Source organism: Oncorhynchus mykiss, chromosome 6, assembly GCF_057628025.1.
Source record: "Oncorhynchus mykiss isolate SJ-2025 chromosome 6, ASM5762802v1, whole genome shotgun sequence".
Taxonomy (NCBI): domain Eukaryota; kingdom Metazoa; phylum Chordata; class Actinopteri; order Salmoniformes; family Salmonidae; genus Oncorhynchus; species Oncorhynchus mykiss.
The window spans coordinates 79,771,354-79,794,654 of NC_143027.1; the positions used below are offsets into that span (position 1 = coordinate 79,771,354).

General features: G+C 45.7%; 3 protein-coding genes across 11 annotated transcripts in view; 1 reads left to right on the forward strand and 2 right to left on the reverse strand.

Moving 5' to 3' along the window:
- On the reverse strand, positions 1 to 3,541 carry LOC149983108 (biogenesis of lysosome-related organelles complex 1 subunit 6-like). Of its 6 annotated transcripts, none has more exons than XR_016496895.1 (6): positions 3,406 to 3,541; positions 2,348 to 2,448; positions 1,486 to 1,630; positions 1,061 to 1,148; positions 766 to 874; positions 1 to 538 (listed from the first exon to the last, which is right to left on the reverse strand). XR_016496895.1 is itself a non-coding variant. In XM_090238978.1 (6 exons), exons 2-6 carry the CDS (start codon positions 2,418 to 2,420, stop codon positions 419 to 421), a joined length of 513 nt encoding a protein of 170 aa, XP_090095104.1. In that variant the 5' UTR covers positions 2,421 to 2,448; positions 3,406 to 3,541; the 3' UTR covers positions 1 to 418. The 6 variants fall into 6 exon arrangements, 4 of the variants coding, with proteins under 4 accessions (XP_090095104.1, XP_090095103.1, XP_090095101.1 ...); XR_016496894.1 differs by having other exon boundaries at positions 1,486 to 1,666; XM_090238978.1 differs by having other exon boundaries at positions 766 to 852.
- On the forward strand, positions 3,461 to 14,032 carry LOC110506131 (putative proton-coupled zinc antiporter SLC30A4). Its single transcript, XM_090238973.1, has 8 exons — positions 3,461 to 3,621; positions 4,211 to 4,764; positions 5,609 to 5,755; positions 6,028 to 6,181; positions 9,712 to 9,940; positions 10,582 to 10,687; positions 11,388 to 11,522; positions 12,005 to 14,032. Exons 2-8 carry the CDS (start codon positions 4,353 to 4,355, stop codon positions 12,157 to 12,159), a joined length of 1,338 nt encoding a protein of 445 aa, XP_090095099.1. The 5' UTR covers positions 3,461 to 3,621; positions 4,211 to 4,352; the 3' UTR covers positions 12,160 to 14,032.
- Positions 3,798 to 23,301, reverse strand: part of LOC118936437 (ATPase family gene 2 protein homolog B) — a 26,340-nt gene continuing 6,836 nt past the window's right edge. For 2 of the 4 annotated variants that reach the window (XM_090238969.1, XM_090238970.1), the window contains exons 5-11: positions 20,824 to 21,009; positions 20,503 to 20,661; positions 19,826 to 20,035; positions 19,400 to 19,627; positions 19,027 to 19,161; positions 16,586 to 16,711; positions 13,285 to 16,351 (exon numbers count right to left, since the gene is read on the reverse strand). In XM_090238969.1, the coding sequence (XP_090095095.1) occupies positions 16,214 to 16,351; positions 16,586 to 16,711; positions 19,027 to 19,161; positions 19,400 to 19,627; positions 19,826 to 20,035; positions 20,503 to 20,661; positions 20,824 to 21,009 (1,182 nt within the window). In that variant the 3' untranslated portion in view covers positions 13,285 to 16,213. The other 2 variants (XM_090238971.1, XM_090238972.1) reach the window with 2 other exon arrangements.

Genomic DNA, 23,301 nt, shown 5'->3' on the forward strand with positions numbered 1-23,301 from the left:
TTTTGATTGACTTCATCTGCTCTTCTCTTTTATTCACCTCAGACATCTCTATTATTACAGCCATTTAGGAGGAAGTGAGGAATAATCACTGCTGGCGTGTGCTGTTTCTGATCTAAACAGCATGATTGGCCACAAAAACTAACAAGGAGCAGTAATCGTCTTGACACCTCTGAATATAAAACTACCTACAAGCAGTACTTGTCCTAACACCTCTACATACAAGAGACCAAATCATGTCTGACTTTCTGACAACAACCATGGATGAACTGTGTCATCTTGAGGAATAGAGTTGGTCTACTGTTCCACAACCAGAGATGGGGTCAGGACCGGAGCCCTCGACATGTGTGCTGCATCCCTCGTCATTGGCTCTATAGTATAGTTGGCAGTGACAGAGTTAGGACAGAGTTCATGGATGGTTCTATGTTCTCTGGGCAGGTTTGGCAATCAGCTGCCTCTCTCTCTCCAGCTCCTTCTCTCTCTGTTGTTCTTTCTCCATCACCTCCTTCTGTCTCTGCTGCTGCAGCTTCAACACTCTTTTCTGGAGACAGAGAGACAAATGGTTTAAAAAACATTTCATCCCAGTTTCCTATTCAATTCAATGTCAGTCATTTCAAATTTAAGTGTACATTTAAAACAACCATTTCTTATCAACTGCTACCATAGAAAAGGAGAGAATGCATGGAGGAGGTGGAGGAGAAACTATGTGGTGAGCAATAGCTAAGCAACAATAGTCCATTCTGGGGGGAAAAATAAACATTCACCCACCTTTAGTTTAGTTGTCTTCTCGTGCAGCATGATCATGTCTTTACGTATGTTCACCAGTTTACCGTGATAAAACTTGGCCTCTGTGAACTGAAACAAACATCCATCAGTCCTACAGGGAGCAGGACAGGTGGACAATGAAAGAATTCTCTTCAGATGCTATGTATGTTTGAAACAACAGGCAGACAGTCAGACACAGACAGAGTGACAGAGAAACAACAGACACAGACAGACAGACAGACAGACAGACAGACAGACAGACAGACAGACAGAGCGACAGAGAGACAGACAAATGTACCAGTGAGTTTAGATCCAGTAGGGAGTTGCACTCTCTGAATTTGGTGACTTCTTGGTCCAGTGTGTCCAGCAGGATGACTTGGTTTTGACTGGTCAAGAGGAAAGGAGAGGAACATAAGAGCCACAAACACATGACAGTCACACACCACAACATCTGTAACAGGGACAGAGAATACTATCTTGTAAAGTAGAATCTACTTCAGACGTGATCTGTGAATTATCATTATCCTCCTAATAAACTAAAAGTGAAAGATGAAACTGGACTAGAGGAAACAAGAAGTGCATCCCCAATGGCACCCTATTCCCTTCATATTGCACTACCCTATGGGCCCTGGTCAAAAGTAGTGCACCTTAAAGGAAATACAGTTCCGTTTGGGATGCAACCCAAGGGTTTGTTTTAATGTCTGATGTGATTTGAATACTAACTTGAGTTCCAACAGAGCCTGTTTGGAGCTGTAGAGGTCAGGCAGGTAGTGAGAGAGCAGGCCTTCTGTCAGTTTCTCTATGGCCTTTCTGTCCACTACAATGGGCTCTTCAATAGGGACTGATTTCTCTGCAGGCTGGGAGTCCTCTGTAGGCCAAGAGTCCTGGGGAGTCAGGCTGAATTCTGAGGGGCAATAACAAACACACTGACAATTCTAACCGGTCAAATGTAGAAAGACCAGTCCTACTACCGTCAGTCTGACCTCATGTCAGGGTAGGTCCATGGCCCTAGACTTTTTGGGGCTTTTTGGGGACAGGTCTTGGAGGTGGCAGGTAGGCTAGCGGTTAAGAGTGTTGGGCCAGTAACCAAAAGGTCTCTAGTTCGAATCAACGTGTCGACAAGGTGAAAAACCCTAATTGCTCTTAACCCCAATTGCTCCAGGGCCGCCGTTGATAATGGCAGAACCTGACCGTGATCTCACACTCAGAGTATCTCAGGGAGAGGGGGATATACAAAGAACACATTTCCAATTCAAATAAGACAAATATAAGGTAAGCATACACCAAATTATTGTATTATTATAATAAACATCTTTGGACCAAAAACTGGTGCAAAGCCTGCCAGTGGAAAAGCACTGAAAAGTGACTGATTCACACTCTAGGGTGGACACGAACCGTACTGTCCTGGCTCCAATATTTCATTTTCATAATGTCTTGACCAGCATGGTTTCAGAAACTCTTGTGAATATGTGACCAGGCCAGCCCAGTACTTCTCAACTTGGTTCAGTTTGGTTGTGTAGTCCAAATCAGGCATAAGGGTCTGATTCAGAGTTGAGATAAGCATGTGCAACTCATTACTAGTTACCGTAACTGCCAGTGTTCTGAGGAGGGTCACGCTGAGATGAGGAACTCTCATCTGCCCTCCCCTCTGTCTCCATGTTGTTCGTCACTGTCTGATTCTACAGCCTAAAGAAAGCAAGCAGCAGCGGCAAAATTAGCGATGTTTAGCGATGTGCCTGGTGTTTCCAGATTTCTATGAAATATGACCTATACTTACTTACAATATCAGTGAAATAGTTTTCCTTCCAAAAAATGGTAATTAAGTATGTCAACAAAGCATTTCTGTGTTGGAATGGTGTGGGCGTATACTGGTTATTAAAAATATTAATGCAAGTGGACTGCTGATTGTCCAGCTCATCCTCTTCTAGACCACTGATTGGCCAGCTCATCCTTCTGAGGAGTATAACATCACACTGTATGACAAAATAGCAAGCATTTAAAAAAAATTTAAGGTGGGTTTTTTATTTTATGCAAATACAAGTATAGGATGAGTCAACAACATTACTTGGGTATGAGTTAACACAATATGAACTTTTAAAAGTTAACTTGTTTTTTTAAAAATGGTGCCCCACCACTGCTAAATTAATATAAGGGAAACACTGAATATGTTAGCCACTTGGACCCTTGAACCTACTGAGGGTTTGCAAACCCACTTCCTCTTGGAGAAGTGTGCAGACTTTTATTCCAGCCCTGCTCTAAAACGCCTGATTCAGCTGATCAAAGGTGATTAGTAGATTCAGGTGTGTTACAGTAGGGCTGGAGCAAATGCCTGAAAAGCCAGTAGCTATTCAGGGGAGGATTGGCAAGCCCTGGCTGAATGTCCTTTGTAAATGAATGCTTGACTCAGACAACACAACCAGGTATCAATAGAATAGATCAAATAGTAGCTAGCTAGTTTGATATCAGCACGTCTAGGAGAGTGCTATGGTGCCTGGCTATGTTAGCTAGCTATGCCATTCTGAATACATCTAGAAATGCTGTCTACTCTACAGTTAGCTAAGCCAGCAAAACACATTCAAGTCATTCTAAATGGAGGCAATCATGTTACATTGTAAAATATACAGATCATTTTGAACACTTTACCTTTGAAACGAGCTCTCCATCAAGAACGGCAACGTCTGGAAAACATCATGTGACAGGGCGTCACTCATGTGACTGTGTTTGAACTTCCTGTTTGAACGAATTTAGCTTGATTACTTGTTTCTCAAACTATTAACGGTGCGATGTTGACGTTAGAGAAATGGTTTTGAATACAATCACAGTGAGGAAATGGTCTCCCCTAGAAAAGGCTGACGATCGGTAATTTTAACGCTAATGTTGTAAGAGGAATGTGTTGTTTTCAGCTCAGTTAAAAACAGAACTCGAGTCTCCGAGCTAGCTTGGCTAACCAATCAAGCCTCCCCTCTTCTGTCAATGGTGAATCGATTTGTTGGACCGGCTAGTTGTTGCCAGACATTATTGTGTAGTCAACAATATGTTTTCAACGTTAATTTCTTTAATGACAACGAGGAATTTGCATGCAGACAACTAGCAAGCTGTTTTGATTCAGCCGAGTGTGGATGCATTGTTTGTGTGCTTTTCTGTTGGAGGTGCTGCTATCCCCAATTGAATCATTAGAATTCTCTGAGATGGAATGGTTATCGTTTTCAGTGCATGAAATATTGAATATGTAGGCTACCTTAAATCAATGTCCACCTCGGAATATTCGGTTACACGGAGGATCGAAACATACTTACAAATGTCAACCTGTTGTGCAGTTCGATATTACATTTAAAAAATAAATCAAGTATCTTTATTCTACTGTGTCGTTTTAACAGACACTGGGTGTGTTCTAAGTAACGATAGGACGTTTTCTTTCTGCTAATGATTAATGATTTCCACGTTTCAGGTGTGTCAACACCGATGTAACGTTACAGCCACAACCTCTGATTCAGTACTTTATAAGACGGTGACATTGTTGAGAAGCACACCAAGCTCGGACCGGCATAATTGAAAGTTAACAGCTCCTGAACTGTCAACAACTGGCATTAATGATGTCAGGTGGTGTGAGCTTCATGAGCAAGGTGCGGTCCGCCTTTAGGAAGGAGCCTGAGGACTGGGACCTGAGCGACACGGCTCCCTTTGACCTCTCTGGGGACGAGCTCGCGGAGGATGAGGCGCCCAAGTTCAACAAACTCAAAGTGGTGGTTTCCGGTGAGATGGAGGACTACGCAGCAGGGGCACCGTCGAACGGCGTCGCGGTGAACACAGTGGTGGTGGATGATGACGACTCGCTGCTCGACTCGTCCTCGGGGAGTTTGGGGAGCCCCGGTGTCAACATGGACCGGTCGCAGTGTGAGAGCTGCACGAGGAAGAGAGAGGGGGTTAAACGGAGGAGAGTGATGAAGAAGTTGGCGTGTGCCTCTGTGTTGTATTTCCTCTTCATGATTGGAGAACTGATAGGTGAGCAAACAAAACACACTACACTAGTCTGTTACAGTACTGACTACAGACTCATTATACACTGTTAGTACTGTGAGGTTAAAGCTGTGGCCTTCAAGTTCCAATCAAATCAATTTGGTATGATGTTTGGAGCATTGACTTCCAAGTTCCAATCTGAAGTAGCCTGAGTAGACCTACTCACAAGCTAGAGCACACCTGATTCCACTAACCAACTAATCATCAACACCTTTTATTAGGTGAATTAAGAGTGTTAGTGATGGGCTGAAACTGAAGCCTGCACAGTGTACGTGTGGCTCTCCAGGACCAGGGCTGGGGACAGCTGTAGACTACTCAGTTAGTTTCTTTTCAGATCCTACATCTCCCACATCAACATTGTGATTGGATCTGTAATCTTAGTCGGTCATACCCGTCCCCCCTCATACCTGGCCCCAGGTGAAGCGTGGTGGAATGTTCAACACATGGTGATATTAGCATACATGTATGTGTACAATCACCTGCTGCCATAACAATTCACACATACACCTAAGATGAGATGCGTGTTTGATTATGTTCTGAGAAATGCCCGTTTTGAATGAACTAACAGCTGTCTGTAGGTGGAGATGTAGCTAACAGCTATCGATGTAGCCTAATGTATTAGTAGGTTATAATGTAGGTCGTGGATAGGCAACTTTGATGGGGTGGGGCCACAATCTGAACTCATCATGAGGGGCAGCAGTGGCTCTCAGGTCTACGTACCCAGTTCCATCCATACCCACATGTGCAGTCATAGGCCCTAGCCTTTTGGGGGCCCTAAGTGAACATTTGTTGCCGATAATGTATTATGATGTATTTGTAATGTCTCTAGGTGGTTATGTAGCTAACAGTCTGGCCATAATGACTGATGCTCTCCACATGTTAACTGACCTGATTGGGATAGTGGTGTCTCTGCTGGCACTGTGGCTTTCTGCTAAACCACCCACCAACAGATTCACCTTCGGGCTGCATCGCCTAGGTACGTTACTGTTACTCCTCTCCTCTTGTTCCATAAACAGAACTTTCTAGATGCATCTTCATTTTGAGATGGAATGTGAGGTCAGCAGTGTTTTGATCTTGTATCATGTTTCTCTCCTCAGACTGTGTATGGAAAGTGACTTTGTGATTGAGAAGCTCAGAGGTTACTACTGTTTCAGAGCCTCCTGTTTAATAGATGCAGACAGTAAACTGTTAACATATTACATTCAGCTGTCCAGTATATTATTTGGTCTGTGTCTCTACCCCCTATAGAGGTGGTCTCAGCCGGTATCAGTGTGTTACTCATCTACATCCTAACGGGGGTGTTGTTGAACGAGGCGGTGCAGAGAACTGTCAGTCAGGACTTTGAAATCAACGGAGATGCCATGCTCATCACTGCAGCTGTGGGGGTCGCTGTCAACCTAGTGTGAGTAGCTGAGTACACACACCTGCATGCGCACACATGAATTGTCTCACACACAGAGAGAGCAGTCATTATGCACCAGAACACTCATCATCTCATCTGCCCTGACAGTGGGGAGGAGGGAGGGATTCCTGATTCCAGTTAGACTGAATGAATGATGAAGCTTCCTTGACTCCAGCTAAGGACAGCAGTGTGTCTGGCTGTAAAAGATCCACAGTCAGTGTATGATGACATGTCATAAACTACTGCAGTCCAAAGGTCTTCTCGTCTCCACTCCACACTACTGGAGCTAAATTACTTTTCAAGTGTGTGACTCACTTGGTTAGAGCGTGGCATGTGTAGTGTTGTTGATGATAAGTGCGGTGTGTAGTGTTGATGAGCGTGGCGTGTGTAAAGTGTGTTGATGAGCGTGTAGTGTGATAAGCGTGGCGTGTGTAGATAAGCATGTAGTGTGTACAGTCGTGGCCAAAAGTTGAATGACACAAATATACATTTTCACAAAGTCTGCTGCCTCAGTTTGTATGATGGCAATTTGCATATACTCCAGAATGTTTTGAGTGATCAGATGAATTGCAATTAATTGCAAAGTCCCTCTTTGCCTTGCAAATGAACTGAATCCCCCAAAAACATTTCCACTGCATTTCAGCTTGCCACAAAAGGACCAGTTGACATGTCAGTGATTCTCTTGTTAACACAGGTGTGAGTGTTGATGAAGACAAGGCTGGAGATCACTCTGTCATGCTGATTGAGTTCGAATAACAGACTGGAAGCTTCAGAAGGAGGGTGGTGCTTGTAATCATTGTTCTTCCTCTGTCAGCCATGGTTACCTGCAAGGAAACACGTGCCATCATCATTGCTTTGCATAAAAAGGGCTTCACAGGCAAGGATATTGCTGCCAGTAAGATTGCACCTAATTCAACCATTTATCTCATTGTCTCATCAAGAAGCGGTTCAATTGTTGTGCAGAAGGCTTCAGGCGCCCAAGAAGTCCAGAAAGCACCAGGACCGTCTCCTAAAGTTGATTCAGCTGCGGGATTGGGGCACCACCAGTACAGAGCTTGCTCAGGAATGGCAGCAGGCAGGTGTGAGTGCATCTGCACGCACAGTGAGGCGAATACTTTTGGAGGATGGCCTGGTTTCAAGAAGGGCAGCAAAGAAGCCACTACAGGAAAAACATCAGGGACAGACTGATATTCTGCAAAAAGTACACGGATTGGACTGCTGAGGACTGGATTAACGTCATTTTCTCTGAATCCCCTTCCCGATTGTTTGGGGTATCCGGAAAAAAGCTTGTCCGGAGAAGACAAGGTGAGCGCTACCATCAGTCCTGTGTCATGCCAACAGTAAAGCTTCATGAGACTATTCATGTGTGGGGTTGCTTCTCAGCCAAGGGAGTGGGCTCACTCACAATTTTGCCTAAGAACACAGCCATGAATAAAGAATGGTACCAACACATCCTCCGAGAGCAACTTCTCCAAACCATCCAGGAACAGTTTGGTGACAAACAATGCCTTTTCCAGCATGATGGAGCACCTTGCCATAAGGCGAAAGTGATAACTAAGTGTCTCGGGGAACAAAACATCAATATTTTGGGTCCATGGCCAGGCAACTCCCCAGACCTTAATCCCATTGAACTTGTGGTCAATCCTCAAGAGGTGGGTGGACAAACAAAACCCCACAAATTATGACAAACTCCAAGCATTGATTATGCAAGAATGGGCTGCCATCAGTCAGGATGTGGCCCAGTTAATTGACAGCATGCCAGGACTCTTTGCATAAACTTCATGTAATTGTCAATAAAAGCCTTTGACACTTCTGAAATGCTGGTAATTATACTTCAGTATTCCATAGTAACATCTGACAAAAATATCTAAAGACACTGACGCAGCAAAATTGGTGGAAATTAATATTTGTGTCATTCTCAAGTTTTGGCCACGACTGTAGTGTGATAAGCGTGGTGTGTTAAGCGTGGCGCATGTAGTGTGATAAGCGTGGGGTGTGTTGATGAGCGTGTCGTGTGCTGAATGCAATCAGGCTTTAAGTCTGGCCACAGCACTGTTTCAGTAACATTGAAGGTTTTAAATGACATCCACTTCTCTTGATAAGAAGTTACATTGTGTGTCTGTTTATTGATTTGTTGAAGGAATTTGACACTGTGGAACATGCTGTTGTGGAGTTACTGGTCATGCTCTAGATTGGTTTATAAATTACCTATCAAATTGTACACAATGTGTAATGGTGGATGGTTGTCCATAGTTGTGCTCAGGTGTTCCACAAGGGTCTACCTTTGGGCTCACTGTTCATTTTGTATATGAACAACATTGGGGATCATATTGAAACAGCGGATGCTCATTTTTATGCAGATGATACTGTTCTTTATTCAGATGATACACTACAACCACTTGAATAAAGAACAGTATCTTTAGCTTTTGAAAATGCCTGAAGAGCATGTAAATCATACAACAGAATCTGTATGATTTTAAAGCTGGTTCTGAATCCGGGTAACACAAAATGCATGGTATTTTCAAATGCCAGGCATGTTACCAATCATGTCATACTATAGAGCAAGTCAGTGTACAAATATTTGGGAGTGTGGGATGGTGACAAGCTGAGCTTCACTGTTCATGTGGAGAACTTGATAAGGAAGTTCAAGCTGAGAATAGGTTTTTATTACCGGCATAAGGCTTGTTTTTCTTTGGAGGCCAGAAGGGAGCTGGTACGATGTACATTACTGCCGGTTTTAGATTTGAGTGGTGGTCTATATATGCAGGCCTCAACCACTACCCCCGAGAGCATTTGATTCAGTATATCATGTGGTCCTCAGGTTCCTTACAAATCAGAAACGTCTAACACGCCATTGTGATCTCAACAGTTCTGTTGGCTGGTCGTCATTGACCTTGCGTAGGCTTAAACACTGGTATACACTAATTTATAAGACCATACTGGGTAAAATGCCACTTTTATTTTTTGCATGTCGGTAAATAAATATAAATTACGGTCCCATTCGCTTTTAACAGTACCAAGAATTAGAACCGGTCATGGTAGAAATAGTTTTAGCTACTCAGCTCCGTGGTCCTGAATCTCTCCTAAACATTTGATCTAGTCATGTTGGTGGAGTTTAAACACCTGTTCCATGTAAATATCAGTGTAATTGTTTAGGACAGCTGTTTTTTAGTCATGATTTTTATTTTTACATATCATTGTACTGTGTGTGTGTGTAGGTTTGTTTAATGTAGTGTTAGTGCATGTAAGTTGTCTGAAATGTTGTTCCCCCTGCTGCTATTGGACCAGGTCTCTTTAAAAGATGTTATCTCAATGAGGGAAAACCTGTATAAATAAAGGTTTTAAAAAAATGTTGCGTGCCGTGTGTAAAGTGTAGATGAGCGTGCCGTGTGTTGATGAGCGTGCCGTGTGTAGATGATTGATAGTGTAGCCTCAATCATGTATAGTAATGATTAAACGTAGTAGTATATAAACGGCCACCAGAAGTTAAACTGACATCTCTCTCCTCTCTCTCATAATTATTTATATAGTATGGGTTTCCTCCTGAACCAGACCGGTAACGGTCACCTCCACTCCCACGGGGGTCATGGTCACTCACACGGGGTTCCCCCTCCACCCTCACATGGCCACAGCCACGATGGACCCCCAGCCCAGGGGCCCCAGGGCAGCCTGGCGGTCAGGGCAGCCTTCATCCATGCACTGGGAGACCTGGTCCAGAGTATAGGGGTCCTCATAGCTGCCTACATCGTACGCTTCAAGGTAGGCTGCAACGTCTGACCTGGGAGCAGGAACTGTTTAATGTTGAAGGTCTGAATGGGATGGTTTAAGGGCTTGCTTGGTCGGGCCAGGGTCATGTTCATTAGTCCATGCAATGGAAAACGCACATTTAGTTTCTTATTGCAGGGTTTCCCAAACTCTGTGCTGGGGCCCCCTTTGGGAGCACGTTTTGGTTTTGTACCTACGGGCCTGGGGCCCCCTTTGGGAGCACGTTTTGGTTTTGTACCTATGGGCCTGGGGCCCCCCTTGGGAGCACGTTTTGGTTTTGCCCCAGCACGACACAACTGATTCAAAGCTTGATGAGGAGTTGGTTATTTGAATCAGCTGTGTCGTGCTACGGCAAAATACTAAACCTGTACCCAGGGGGAGCCCTAGGACCGAGTTTGGGAAACGCTGCCTTATTGGACGAGTCCACATAGAGAGGAACTGTTTGTCTGTTTCCTTCAGTTTGAGCCTAACGACCAAGCTGTTAGATTGACCTGACCATTGCCCCCCCCCCCCCCCAGCCAGAGTACAAGCTGTTAGATCGACCTGACCTTTGCCCCCCTCCCCCTAGCTAGAGTACAAGCTGTTAGATTGACCTGACCTTTGCCCCCCCCCCCCCCCCCCCCCCCCCCCCCCAGCCAGAGTACAAGCTGGCGGACCCCATCTGTACCTACATCTTCTCTATCCTGGTGCTGTTCACAACGATACGCATCATACGAGACACAGGAGTCATCGTCCTCGAGGGTGAGACCACGGCTACATGTATTACAGTTGGCCCAGTGTTTCCCTCCAGTCCCCCCAACAGTAAACGTTGTTGTAGCCCCGGACAAACTCACCTGATTCAACTCATTGAGGGGATGATGATTAGTTGAATCAGGTGTTTGTCTGGAGCTACAACAAAACTGTGCTGTTGGGGGGACTGGAGTTGGGAACCAGTGTATTAACCTATGTGATTTAGATCAGTGGTTCTCAGTCCTGGTCTTGGGGGCGTAAAGGGGGGCACATTTTAGTTTATCAAGCCTTTGGTTTGCTAGGACCCTTTGTGTCCCCAGTAGCAGGAATAGGAACCGATGCTCTAGATCAATACATAATGTCCTGGAGGGACAGAGAGACACTACATATTTCTGCTCTTTGTTAACCAGACAGATCTGTCATCAGAACAGATGCTTATTCTATTCACTTCCTGTCTGAAACTGCCATGAACTCTAACCATGATTATATAGAGCTGCTTTAATATATAGTCCTGCACTTACACACTTTCAATTGTCTAATCTGGAGCTGTAAAAATGTCCCATAGTGTTTAAATAATAGTAGATTGTTCTCACGCTATGAAAGGGACAAGTCTTTTGCTAGCAACTTACAGTACATGGCATCAAGACTCGTTAGAGAGAAACAATGTTAACGCTCTGAGTTTCATGAAACTGAAAGTGTGTGGTGCTGTTAGGTGCACCCAGGCATGTGGACGTTGAGCGAATCAGAGAAGACCTTCTGAAGTTGGAGGACGTCCAATCAGTTGACGAGCTCAACGTGTGGGCATTAACCGGCGACAAGACCACCGCCCTCGCACACCTGCGGCTCTGTGAGTGACCTTTGACTTAGTTGTGCATGTGGCGTGCATTCTGTTGATAGGTTTAGGAACTCTACACTCTGGTTGTATCTCAATTAGTCTCTGTGATTTTTATTTAACTAGGCAAGTCAGTTAAGAATAAATTCTTATTTACAATGATGCTGAGCCAATTGTGCACCGTCCTATGGGACTCCCGATCACAGCCGGTTGTGATTCAGCCTGGAATCGAACCAGGGTCTGTAGTGATGCCTCTAGCACTGAGATGCAGTGTCTTAGACCGCTGCGCACTCGGGAGCCCTGGGGAACTAAAGGGGTGCACATACTTTACATCCTATGTCCTCGACCCTTCTCAACTGTTGGAGTTCCAAGGTCCTTCCCCCTCGGACCTACTTCTATAATGGATTTTAACAAGGAGGCGTCGAGGATGTGATGAATCGAGTAAAGATAAATGAAGAGCCAGTGTCCTAACCTATTTCTGTGCATTGTGCTTCTAGCGCCCTCTAGTGCCAGTGCGTGGGAGGACGTGCAGGCCAAGGCCAGACACCTGTTGATCCACACCTACGGCCTGACCAGGTGCACCGTGCAGGTCCAGACACACAGAAACAGGGCTACACGCACCTGTACACACTGCCGAGAGTCCACCGCATAGCCTGAATTAAAGACAGTCTGAGGACGTTAAACCAGACTGGTGCCAAAGCGTAGTGAACTGATCTGGTCTATGCCATTGCCAGGATATTCGGACTGACAGTCAGATGCACATTTTATTTTTAAAGGACAGCTGATTCCTCCTGAGCTGTTGCAAAGTTTTCTGAAGAGGGGTTGAACAAAGCTTAACTTTTCAACAAAAGATCTATAATAATCACCATTAAAGCCTGTAAATGTTTAACATTATGACTTTTTTTTGGTACTTCTATAATTGAACTGTTAATGTGTTTGTTTGAGCACTCTATACGTTGACTGTAGCTGTTCTATTGTTTCCAGTGGAGTGACAACAGGGAATGTGTCTCTGTGGGCTCATCTCAATTCTGTTTCTTTGATTCCTTGCATCCTCTCTTCTTGCCGCCTCCTCAAAACACATCGGAGGAGAAGGTCCGGGAGGAGGAACCTCAGATTCACTGTGTCTGTCATCCTCTCCTCACAAGGTAGAACCACTGGGGTCTACTCTGACCTGTTAAGGACCAATCCTAACATGAGATATGCACTTGTATGTAAAGTCTGGCACACTAATGCAAGTTAACTGTGATTATCTGAAGTTAGTATTGGTCTTGTAGCGGAGAGGCCTGTATCGGTGTTTGACTAGGTTGATGTGAGGCTGTGTCTGAAAATGTTGCTAGCGGTCCAATCCTTTCTTCTGCTGTCTTTGTTTCCTCAACTCCTCAAAGTTAATTGGCGGAGAGGATCCAAGGTACTACCCTCTGACGACCACCAGCTCCAATGAGCTTTGAGAGGGGGGAGGACTGGAAACTAGTAACGTTTTCAGGCACAGCCAGAGATGAGGCCCAGGCCGTCTCTATAAGGTTAATCCATACATCTGATTGTATTATTGATCTGATGAGTGTCCATATTGCCTTCTCCTTTACTGACCGCGTTGAACCAGTAGACAGAGAGGATGTGTTTATGTTAAAAGGGTTCTGAATTTAGAGTACTGACCACACACTCTGTTTGTTTTACTTGTTTCTTTAACAGGTAACTTATAGCTGAAATCAGGAAACTGACAATGAAACTGACTTTGAATCATGTTTAGTACTGTAGTAGGGAAATGCATGACTACTGCTTCTAGTTAATATCAGACAGTTTTATTTGCTTATCAGATTGATTCTGTCAACATTTCAGAAATGCAGTATTATTCCATAAGCATTGAGGGCTGTGAGATGCCAATATTTATAATATGCATAATTCAGTCATTGTGTGGGTATATAAATACATTTGGCATTGTGTCTTGGTTGGTTCCTTAAACCACTGTCAGTCTTCCTGTCCAAGCTTATCAACATGTTGGTTGGAACAGACTAAAATGACATTTTCTTTAACTGCAAATCAGATCAGTATATGCATTACCTGCCTTGTGTTGCTCGTTTGATTTATTTTATGTTAAAAGGTATTTGGTCGATCACATTGTCAGGTTTGGCTCTCTACAGCAGCACTCACCAGTGTTTCAGTGATTTGCACATTCATTACTTCAACCTGAACACTTAAGGCTCTGCTCCAATATCCACACTCGTGTACTACTACGTAGAAGGAAGTATGGATACGTCCCAAATGGCATACTTTACCAATTAAACTAATATGGGCATGAGAACTGAGACTTATATTTCCTTAAAATCAGGATGCAGTATTGCCTGTTGATCACATGATCAGCTGTTTGTTTAAATGAGTCATGGTTATCAATCTTTTGAGTTACTTTATCACTAGACTGAGACCTGTGAGTCTGTCACTTCACTTTACTCAACTGGCAGATACATTGACTGGAAACATGTGAATGAAGAACCTGTTACATTTAGAAATAAATATCTTCCTTTGAACACTGACCTAAAGAGTAGTTTTGTTCTGCTTCTAAAGGGGACTAGAGCAGAGGTATTCAACACAGGATGCTGCTGGGAAACTTCCTTGACTTAGCCATGTGTTGGTTAAAATGACTGTCCAACTTTTTAAATGAGCTGTTAGCCAATATACACTGCTCAAAAATAAAGGGAACACTAAAATAACACATCCTAGATCTGAATGAAATATTATTAAATACTTTTACATAGTTGAATGTGCTGACAAAATCACACAAATTATCAATGGAAATCAAATTTATCAACCCATGGAGGTCTGGATTTGGAGTCACACTCAAAATTAAAGTGGAAAACCACACAGGCTGATCCAACTCTGATGTAATGTCCTTAAAACAAGTCAAAATGAGGCTCAGTGTGTTTGGCCTCCACATGCGTGTATGACCTCCCTACAACGCCTGGGCATGCTCCTGATAAGGTGGCGGATGGTCTCCTGAGGGATCTCCTCCCAGACCTGGACTAAAGCAGTCTGTGGTGCAACGTGGCGTTGGTGGATGGAGCGAGACCTGATGTCCCAGATGTACTCAATTGGATTCAGGTCTGGGGAACGGGCAGGCCAGTCCATAGCATCAATGCCTTCCTCTTGCAGGAACTGCTGACACACTCCAGCCACATGAGGTCTAGCATTGTCTTGCAGTAGGAGGAACCCAGGGCCAACCACACCAGCATATGGTCTCACAAGGGGTCTGAGGATCTCATCTCGGTACCTAATGGCAGTCAGGCTACCTCTGGCGAGCACATGGAGGGCTGTGCGGCCTCCCAAAGAAATGACACCCCACACCATGACTGACCCACCGCCAAACCGGTCATGCTGGAGGATGTTGCAGGCAGCAGAACGTTCTCCATGGCGTCTCCAGACTGTCACATCTGCTCAGTGTGAACCTGCTTTCATCTGTGAAGAGCACAGGGCGCCAGTGGCGAATTTGCCAATCTTGGTGTTCTCTGGCAAATGCCAAACGTCCTGCACGGTGTTGGGCTGTAAGCACAACTCCCACCTGTGGACGTCGGGCCCTCATACCACCCTCATGGAGTCTGTTTCTGACCGTTTGAGCAGACACATGCACATTTGTGGCCTGCTGGAGGTAATTTTGCAGGGCTCTGGCAGTGGTCCTCCTTGCACAAAGGCGGAGGTAGCGGTCCTGCTGCTGGGTTGTTGCCCTCCTCCACGTCTCCTGGTAGCGCCTCCATGCTCTGGACACTACGCTGACAGACACAGCAAACCTTCTTGCCACAGCTCGCATTGATGTGCCATCCTGGATGAGCTGCACTACCTGAGCCACTTGTGTGGGTTATAGACTCCGTCTCATGCTACCACTAGAGTGAAAGCACCGCCAGCATTCAAAAGTGACCAAAACATCAGCCAGGAAGCATAGGAACTGAGAAGTGGTCTGTGGTCACCACCTGCAGAACCACTCCTTTATTGGGGGTGTCTTGCTAATTGCCTATAATTTCCACCTGTTGTCTATTCCATTTGCACAACAGCATGTGAAATGTATTGTCAATCAGTGTTGCTTCCTAAGTGGACAGTTTGATTTCACAGAAGTGTGATTGACTTGGAGTTACATTGTGTTGTTTAAGTGTTCCCTTTATTTTTTTGAGCAGTGTACTTTGAGTTACCTTTTCTAGCTAAAATATACTTAAAGTTCACACTTGTATATTTCATTAACTGTGGGGAGGTCAAAACATTTCAATGACTTTGCCTGGCCATGATCCTTTACCCAATAAGACGGAGTGAATCAGGAAGGGGGTCCCCGGGGCACCGGTTTTCCCAGGTTGGGGGTTCCTGACATTGACTCCCTGGGAAAGACCATGAACGAGCAGTTTCTGACCTCTGGTCCTCTAGTTACACCAACAGTATATATTTTTGTTGTGGTTCTGGACAAGCACACCTGATTCTAATCATCAAGCCCTTAAAGTTGAATCAGGTGTTTTTGTACGGGCTACATGAAGTGTGTGTTGTTGGAAGACTGGAGTGGAGATCCTGCTTGTGCTGATGTATTACAATCATCTCAATGTACTAATGTAATTAGGCCTACATACCGTCAACTCATCACCATAAACAGCCAACAGACCCCCAAAAAAGGAAAGGAAACAATGACTTTTTTTCTCCCAAGTCCGAGGCATCATCTGATGGGGTGGGTCTATAGTTGGTCATCTGAAGAGGTTTTTGTATGTCTGTAGTTGCTGGGTCGAAAGAGAGGGAGTCATCCTCTGTAAAGACTGGAGGAAGTATCGGTGTTTGATACTAGAAGCTTCCATACTTTCATCCTGGAGCGTCAACAGAGCTGCCTGCAGACAACATTACAGTTAAACCCCCTCAGCTCTCATTCTATGGTAGAAACAAACACGTTGCTGAATCTCTCCTATCGTTAAAACATGCCATTTCTAAAGGTGACTGGTGAAGGCAGTGTCTATACTTTAGGGACAGGTGTATTGGTGTACTCTGTACCTCATTGTGAAGGATTAAAGGGACAGGTACAGTATGTTGTATTTACAGGGGAGGTGTGTTTTGGTACTCTGTACCTCTCTGCACAGGTTCTCCAGGTCTGCTCCAGAGTAAAGGTCAGTGTGTCTAGCCAGCTCCTCCAGACACACATCATCATCCAGGGGCATCTTCTCTGTACACACCTGCAGGATGGACACACGCGCCTGGAGGGGGTGAGATCAGAGGGATGATCAGTTCAGGTGAAGGTGGTAATAGATACCTGTAGGTCAGGTGAAGGTGGTAATAGTTACCTGTAGGTCAGGTGGTAATAGTTACCTGTAGGTCAGGTGAAGGTGGTAATAGATACCTGTAGGTCAGGTGAAGGTGATAATAGATACCTGTAGGTCAGGTGAAGGTGGTAATAGTTACCTGTAGGTCAGGTGAAGGTGGTAATAGTTACCTGTAGGTCAGGTGAAGGTGATAATAGATACCTGTAGGTCAGGTGAAGGTGGTAATAGATACCTGTAGGTCAGGTGAAGGTGGTAATAGATACCTGTAGGTCAGGTGAAGGTGGTAGTAGTTACCTGTAGGTCAGGTGAAGGTGGTAGTAGTTACCTGTAGGTCAGGTGAAGGTGGTAATAGTTACCTGTAGGTCAGGTGAAGGTGGTAATAGTTACCTGTAGGTCAGGTGGTAATAGTTACCTGTAGGTCAGGTGGTAATAGTTACCTGTGGGTCAGGTGGTAATAGTTACCTGTAGGTCAGGTGAAGGTGGTAATAGATACCTGTAGGTCAGGTGAAGGTGGTAATAGAAACCTGTAGGTCAGGTGAAGGTGGTAATAGATACCTGTAGGTCAAGTGAAGGTGGTAATAGAAACCTGTAGGTCAGGTGAAGGTGGTAATAGATACCTGTAGGTCAGGTGAAGGTGGTAATAGATACCTGTAGGTCAGGTGAAGGTGGTAATAGATACCTGTAGGTCAGGTGAAGGTGGTAATAGATACCTGTAGGTCAGGTGAAGGTGGTAATAGATACCTGTAGGTCAGGTGAAGGTGGTAATAGATACCTGTAGGTCAGGTGAAGGTGGTAATAGAAACCTGTAGGTCAGGTGAAGGTGGTAATAGTTACCTGTAGGTCAGGTGAAGGTGGTAATAGTTACCTGTAGGTCAGGTGAAGGTGGTAATAGAAACCTGTAGGTCAGGTGAAGGGGGTAATAGAAACCTGTAGGTCAGGTGAAGGTGGTAATAGTTACCTGTAGGTCAGGTGAAGGTGGTAATAGTTACCTGTAGGTCAGGTGGTAATAGAAACCTGTAGGTCAGATGAAGGTGGTAATAGATACCTGTAGGTCAGGTGAAGGTGATAATAGATACCTGTAGGTCAGGTGAAGGTGGTAATAGTTACCTGTAGGTCAGGTGAAGGTGGTAATATAAACCTGTAGGTCAGGTGAAGGTGGTAATAGATACCTGTAGGTCAGGTGAAGGTGGTAATAGAAACCTGTAGGTCAGGTGAAGGTGGTAATAGTTACCTGTAGGTCAGGTGAAGGTGGTAATATAAACCTGTAGGTCAGGTGAAGGTGGTAATAGATACCTGTAGGTCAGGTGAAGGTGGTAATAGAAACCTGTAGGTCAGGTGAAGGTGGTAATAGTTACCTGTAGGTCAGGTGAAGGTGGTAATAGTTACCTGTAGGTCAGGTGAAGGTGGTAATAGAAACCTGTAGGTCAGGTGAAGGGGGTAATAGAAACCTGTAGGTCAGGTGAAGGTGGTAATAGTTACCTGTAGGTCAGGTGAAGGTGGTAATAGTTACCTGTAGGTCAGGTGGTAATAGAAACCTGTAGGTCAGATGAAGGTGGTAATAGATACCTGTAGGTCAGGTGAAGGTGATAATAGATACCTGTAGGTCAGGTGAAGGTGGTAATAGTTACCTGTAGGTCAGGTGAAGGTGGTAATATAAACCTGTAGGTCAGGTGAAGGTGGTAATAGAAACCTGTAGGTCAGGTGAAGGTGGTAATAGAAACCTGTAGGTCAGGTGAAGGTGGTAATAGAAACCTGTAGGTCAGGTGAAGGTGGTAATAGAAACCTGTAGGTCAGGTGAAGGTGGTAATAGAAACCTGTAGGTCAGGTGAAGGTGGTAATAGATACCTGTAGGTCAGGTGAAGGTGGTAATAGAAACCTGTAGGTCAGGTGAAGGTGGTAATAGTTACCTGTAGGTCAGGTGAAGGTGATAATAGATACCTGTAGGTCAGGTGAAGGTGGTAATAGAAACCTGTAGGTCAGGTGAAGGTGGTAATAGATACCTTGTAGGTCAGGTGAAGGTGGTAATAGATACCTGTAGGTCAGGTGAAGGTGGTAATAGATACCTGTAGGTCAGGTGAAGGTTGTAATAGATACCTGTAGGTCAGGTGAAGGTGGTAATAGTTACCTGTGGGTCAGGTGAAGGTGGTAATAGATACCTGTAGGTCAGGTGAAGGTGGTAATAGATACCTGTAGGTCAGGTGAAGGTGGTAATAGTTACCTGTAGGTCAGGTGAAGGTGGTAATAGATACCTGTAGGTCAGGTGGGGGTACATAGATGATCTGGTCCAGTCTTCCAGGCCTTAGGAGGGCACTGTCCAGAGAGTCTGGTCTGTTAGTGGCCGCTACGATCATCACTTCCTTGTTACACACCTCCTGGTACTCCAACTGACAGGGAGGGCAGACAGGACATCATGTTAACAACGACAGTAGCGATTGTCAGGACGTTTGAGGCGATCAGTTTGAGCAATGTGAAGCTCAGAATCGCTACTCTTTAAGTGATTTGTAATTCAGTGATTCTGAGCAGAATCTACATATAAAGTGTGCTGTTGGTGTGTATGTTTTTTGTGTGATTATATGGTGTATGTGTTGATTGGTGCTCTAGTAGTAGGATGTCATGTCTGACATGTTCCTGTTGCTGGTGGTGCTCCACTCCCTCAGCCTGTAGGGTCTTCCCTGCTCCTCGCCTCTCCAGGGTCCTAAAGCCTACCCCGTCCAGCTCATTCAGCAGCACAGACAGGAGGCGGGTCTGGGCACTCTGAGGGACATGGCCTTCTGACCGGGAGCCAATCAGAGAGTCCACCTCATCCAGGAACAGGATGGAGGGAGCGCAGGCCCGCGCCTGACGAAAGAGCTACATACAGGAACACACCACAAGGTTATTGACATACACTCAATAACATCTACCAAAGTGATTCTATTGATTAAAGCATGACAGCAACATTCCTCCAAATAACAAAGTTGAACTGCTTCAGAAAATGTCTAACACTGCATGCTAGTACAAGAACAATAGGAACATTCAGTTAAGACGAGGGGCTCTCCAAACCCCTACCTGAGCCAGGGCCTTCTCCGAATCTCCTACAAATGGAGAGTAGAGGTCAGCCCCGCTGACTGACAGGAAGGAGCAATGGGAGGAGGTAGCTGCAGCCCTGACCAGGGTGGTCTTAGCACAGCCTGGGGGACCGTACAGCAACACCCCCCGGGGACGGGACAGACCCAGACGCACAAACGCCTCCGGGTAACGCATTGGCCACTCTATACTCTACAAGGAGGGACCAGAAACAGAGGACAGGAAGTCAGGAAGTCTCAAATGACACCCTATTCACTTTACTCTCTAGTGCACTACTTTGGAGCAGAGCTGTGTATCTGTTAATCAAATCAAATCAAATGTATTTATATAGCACTTCGTACATCAGCTGATATCTCAAAGTGCTGTACAGAAACCCAGCCTAAAACCCCAAACAGCAAAAACTCCCTAGAAAGGCCAAAACCTAGGAAGAAACCTAGAGAGGAACCAGGCTATGTGGGGTGGCCAGTCCTCTTCTGGCTGTGCCGGGTGGAGATTATAACAGAACATGGCCAAGATGTTCAAATGTTCATAAATGACCAGCATGGTCGAATAATAATAAGGCAGAACAGTTGAAACTGGAGCAGCAGCCTGCTGCTCTTCAGTGTTGGTTGAATGAATGAATGAATGCTGCTGTTTTCCCAGTATAGTTCCACCAGTACCTGTTGTAGTTTGACTTTGACTTCCTCCAGGCCTCCTATCTGTTCCCAGGAGACGGCTGGGAGGTCTGTCCGTCCCAGACTGCCTCTCAGACAGGATGGACGGACAGTCTTCAGGGCAGACAGGAAGTGTTCCATGGTGATAGCCTGCTCCCCTGAACCCTGACAACATACACAACACACAGCAGGAGTCAATAATGTTAAGACTATCTCAATGACAATAACCTAGATAGAAGTTAGAACAGGTGTGTGTGTGTGTGTGTGGATGATCCGGCTCAAAGGACCAATATGAGCTGACTTTACAGTGTGTGTGTCTGTGCTTACCGGTGTGTTGTGTCGTATAGCCAGCATGGCAGCCTCACGGCAGAGAGCACTGAGGTCAGCACCCACATATCCTGTAGTCCTCTGGGCCAGCTCTGCCCAGTCCACACTGACACACACTGGCATGGCCTGGCACAGCACTGACAGGATGGACAACCGCTGCTGTGCTGTGGGGGCACCGATAACCACCTGGACAACAGAGAGAGAGAGAGGAAACATTACAGACAGGATGGATAACTACTGCTGTGCTGTGGGGGCACCGATAACCACCTGGACAACAGAGAGAGAGGAAACATTACAGACAGGATGGATAACTACTGCTGTGCTGTGGGGGCACCGATAACCACCTGGACAACAGAGAGAGGAAACATAACAGACAGGATGGATAACTACTGCTGTGCTGTGGGGGCACCGATAACCACCTGGACAACAGAGAGAGGAAACATAACAGACAGGATGGATAACTACTGCTGTGCTGTGGGGCACCGATAACCACCTGGACAACAGAGAGAGGAAACATAACAGACAGGATGGATAACTACTGCTGTGCTGTGGGGGCACTGATAACCACCTGGACAACAGAGAGAGAGAGGAAACATAACAGACAGGATGGATAACTACTGCTGTGCTGTGGGGGCACCGATAACCACCTGGACAACAGAGAGAGAGAGGAAACATAACAGACAGGATGGATAACTACTGCTGTGCTGTGGGGCACCGATAACCACCTGGACTACAGAGAGAGAGAGGAAACATAACAGACAGGATGGATAACTACTGCTGTGCTGTGGGGCACCGATAACCACCTGGACTACAGAGAGAGAGAGGAAACATAACAGACAGGATGGATAACTACTGCTGTGCTGTGGGGGCACCGATAACCACCTGGACTACAGAGAGAGAGAGAGAGGAAACATAACAGACAGGATGGATAACTACTGCTGTGCTGTGGGGGCACCGATAACCACCTGGACTACAGAGAGAGAGAGAGAGGAAACATTACAGACAGGATGGATAACTACTGCTGTGCTGTGGGGGCACCGATAACCACCTGGACAACAGAGAGAGGAAACATAACAGACAGGATGGATAACTACTGCTGTGCTGTGGGGGCACCGATAACCACCTGGACAACAGAGAGAGAGAGGAAACATTACAGACAGGATGGATAACTACTGCTGTGCTGTGGGGGCACCGATAACCACCTGGACAACAGAGAGAGAGAGGAAACATTACAGACAGGATGGATAACTACTGCTGTGCTGTGGGGGCACCGATAACCACCTGGACAACAGAGAGAGAGAGGAAACATTACAGACAGGATGGATAACTACTGCTGTGCTGTGGGGGCACCGATAACCACCTGGACAACAGAGAGGGAGAGAGAGGAAACATTACAGACAGGATGGATAACTACTGCTGTGCTGTGGGGGCACCGATAACCACCTGGACAACAGAGAGAGAGGAAACATTACAGACAGGATGGATAACTACTGCTGTGCTGTGGGGGCACCGATAACCACCTGGACAACAGAGAGAGGAAACATAACAGACAGGATGGATAACTACTGCTGTGCTGTGGGGGCACCGATAACCACCTGGACAACAGAGAGAGGAAACATAACAGACAGGATGGATAACTACTGCTGTGCTGTGGGGCACCGATAACCACCTGGACAACAGAGAGAGGAAACATAACAGACAGGATGGATAACTACTGCTGTGCTGTGGGGGCACTGATAACCACCTGGACAACAGAGAGAGAGAGGAAACATAACAGACAGGATGGATAACTACTGCTGTGCTGTGGGGGCACCGATAACCACCTGGACAACAGAGAGAGAGAGGAAACATAACAGACAGGATGGATAACTACTGCTGTGCTGTGGGGCACCGATAACCACCTGGACTACAGAGAGAGAGAGGAAACATAACAGACAGGATGGATAACTACTGCTGTGCTGTGGGGCACCGATAACCACCTGGACTACAGAGAGAGAGAGGAAACATAACAGACAGGATGGATAACTACTGCTGTGCTGTGGGGGCACCGATAACCACCTGGACAACAGAGAGAGAGAGGAAACATTACAGACAGGATGGATAACTACTGCTGTGCTGTGGGGGCACCGATAACCACCTGGACTACAGAGAGAGAGAGAGAGGAAACATAACAGACAGGATGGATAACTACTGCTGTGCTGTGGGGGCACCGATAACCACCTGGACTACAGAGAGAGAGAGAGAGGAAACATAACAGACAGGATGGATAACTACTGCTGTGCTGTGGGGGCACCGATAACCACCTGGACTACAGAGAGAGAGAGAGAGGAAACATTACAGACAGGATGGATAACTACTGCTGTGCTGTGGGGGCACCGATAACCACCTGGACAACAGAGAGAGGAAACATAACAGACAGGATGGATAACTACTGCTGTGCTGTGGGGGCACCGATAACCACCTGGACAACAGAGAGAG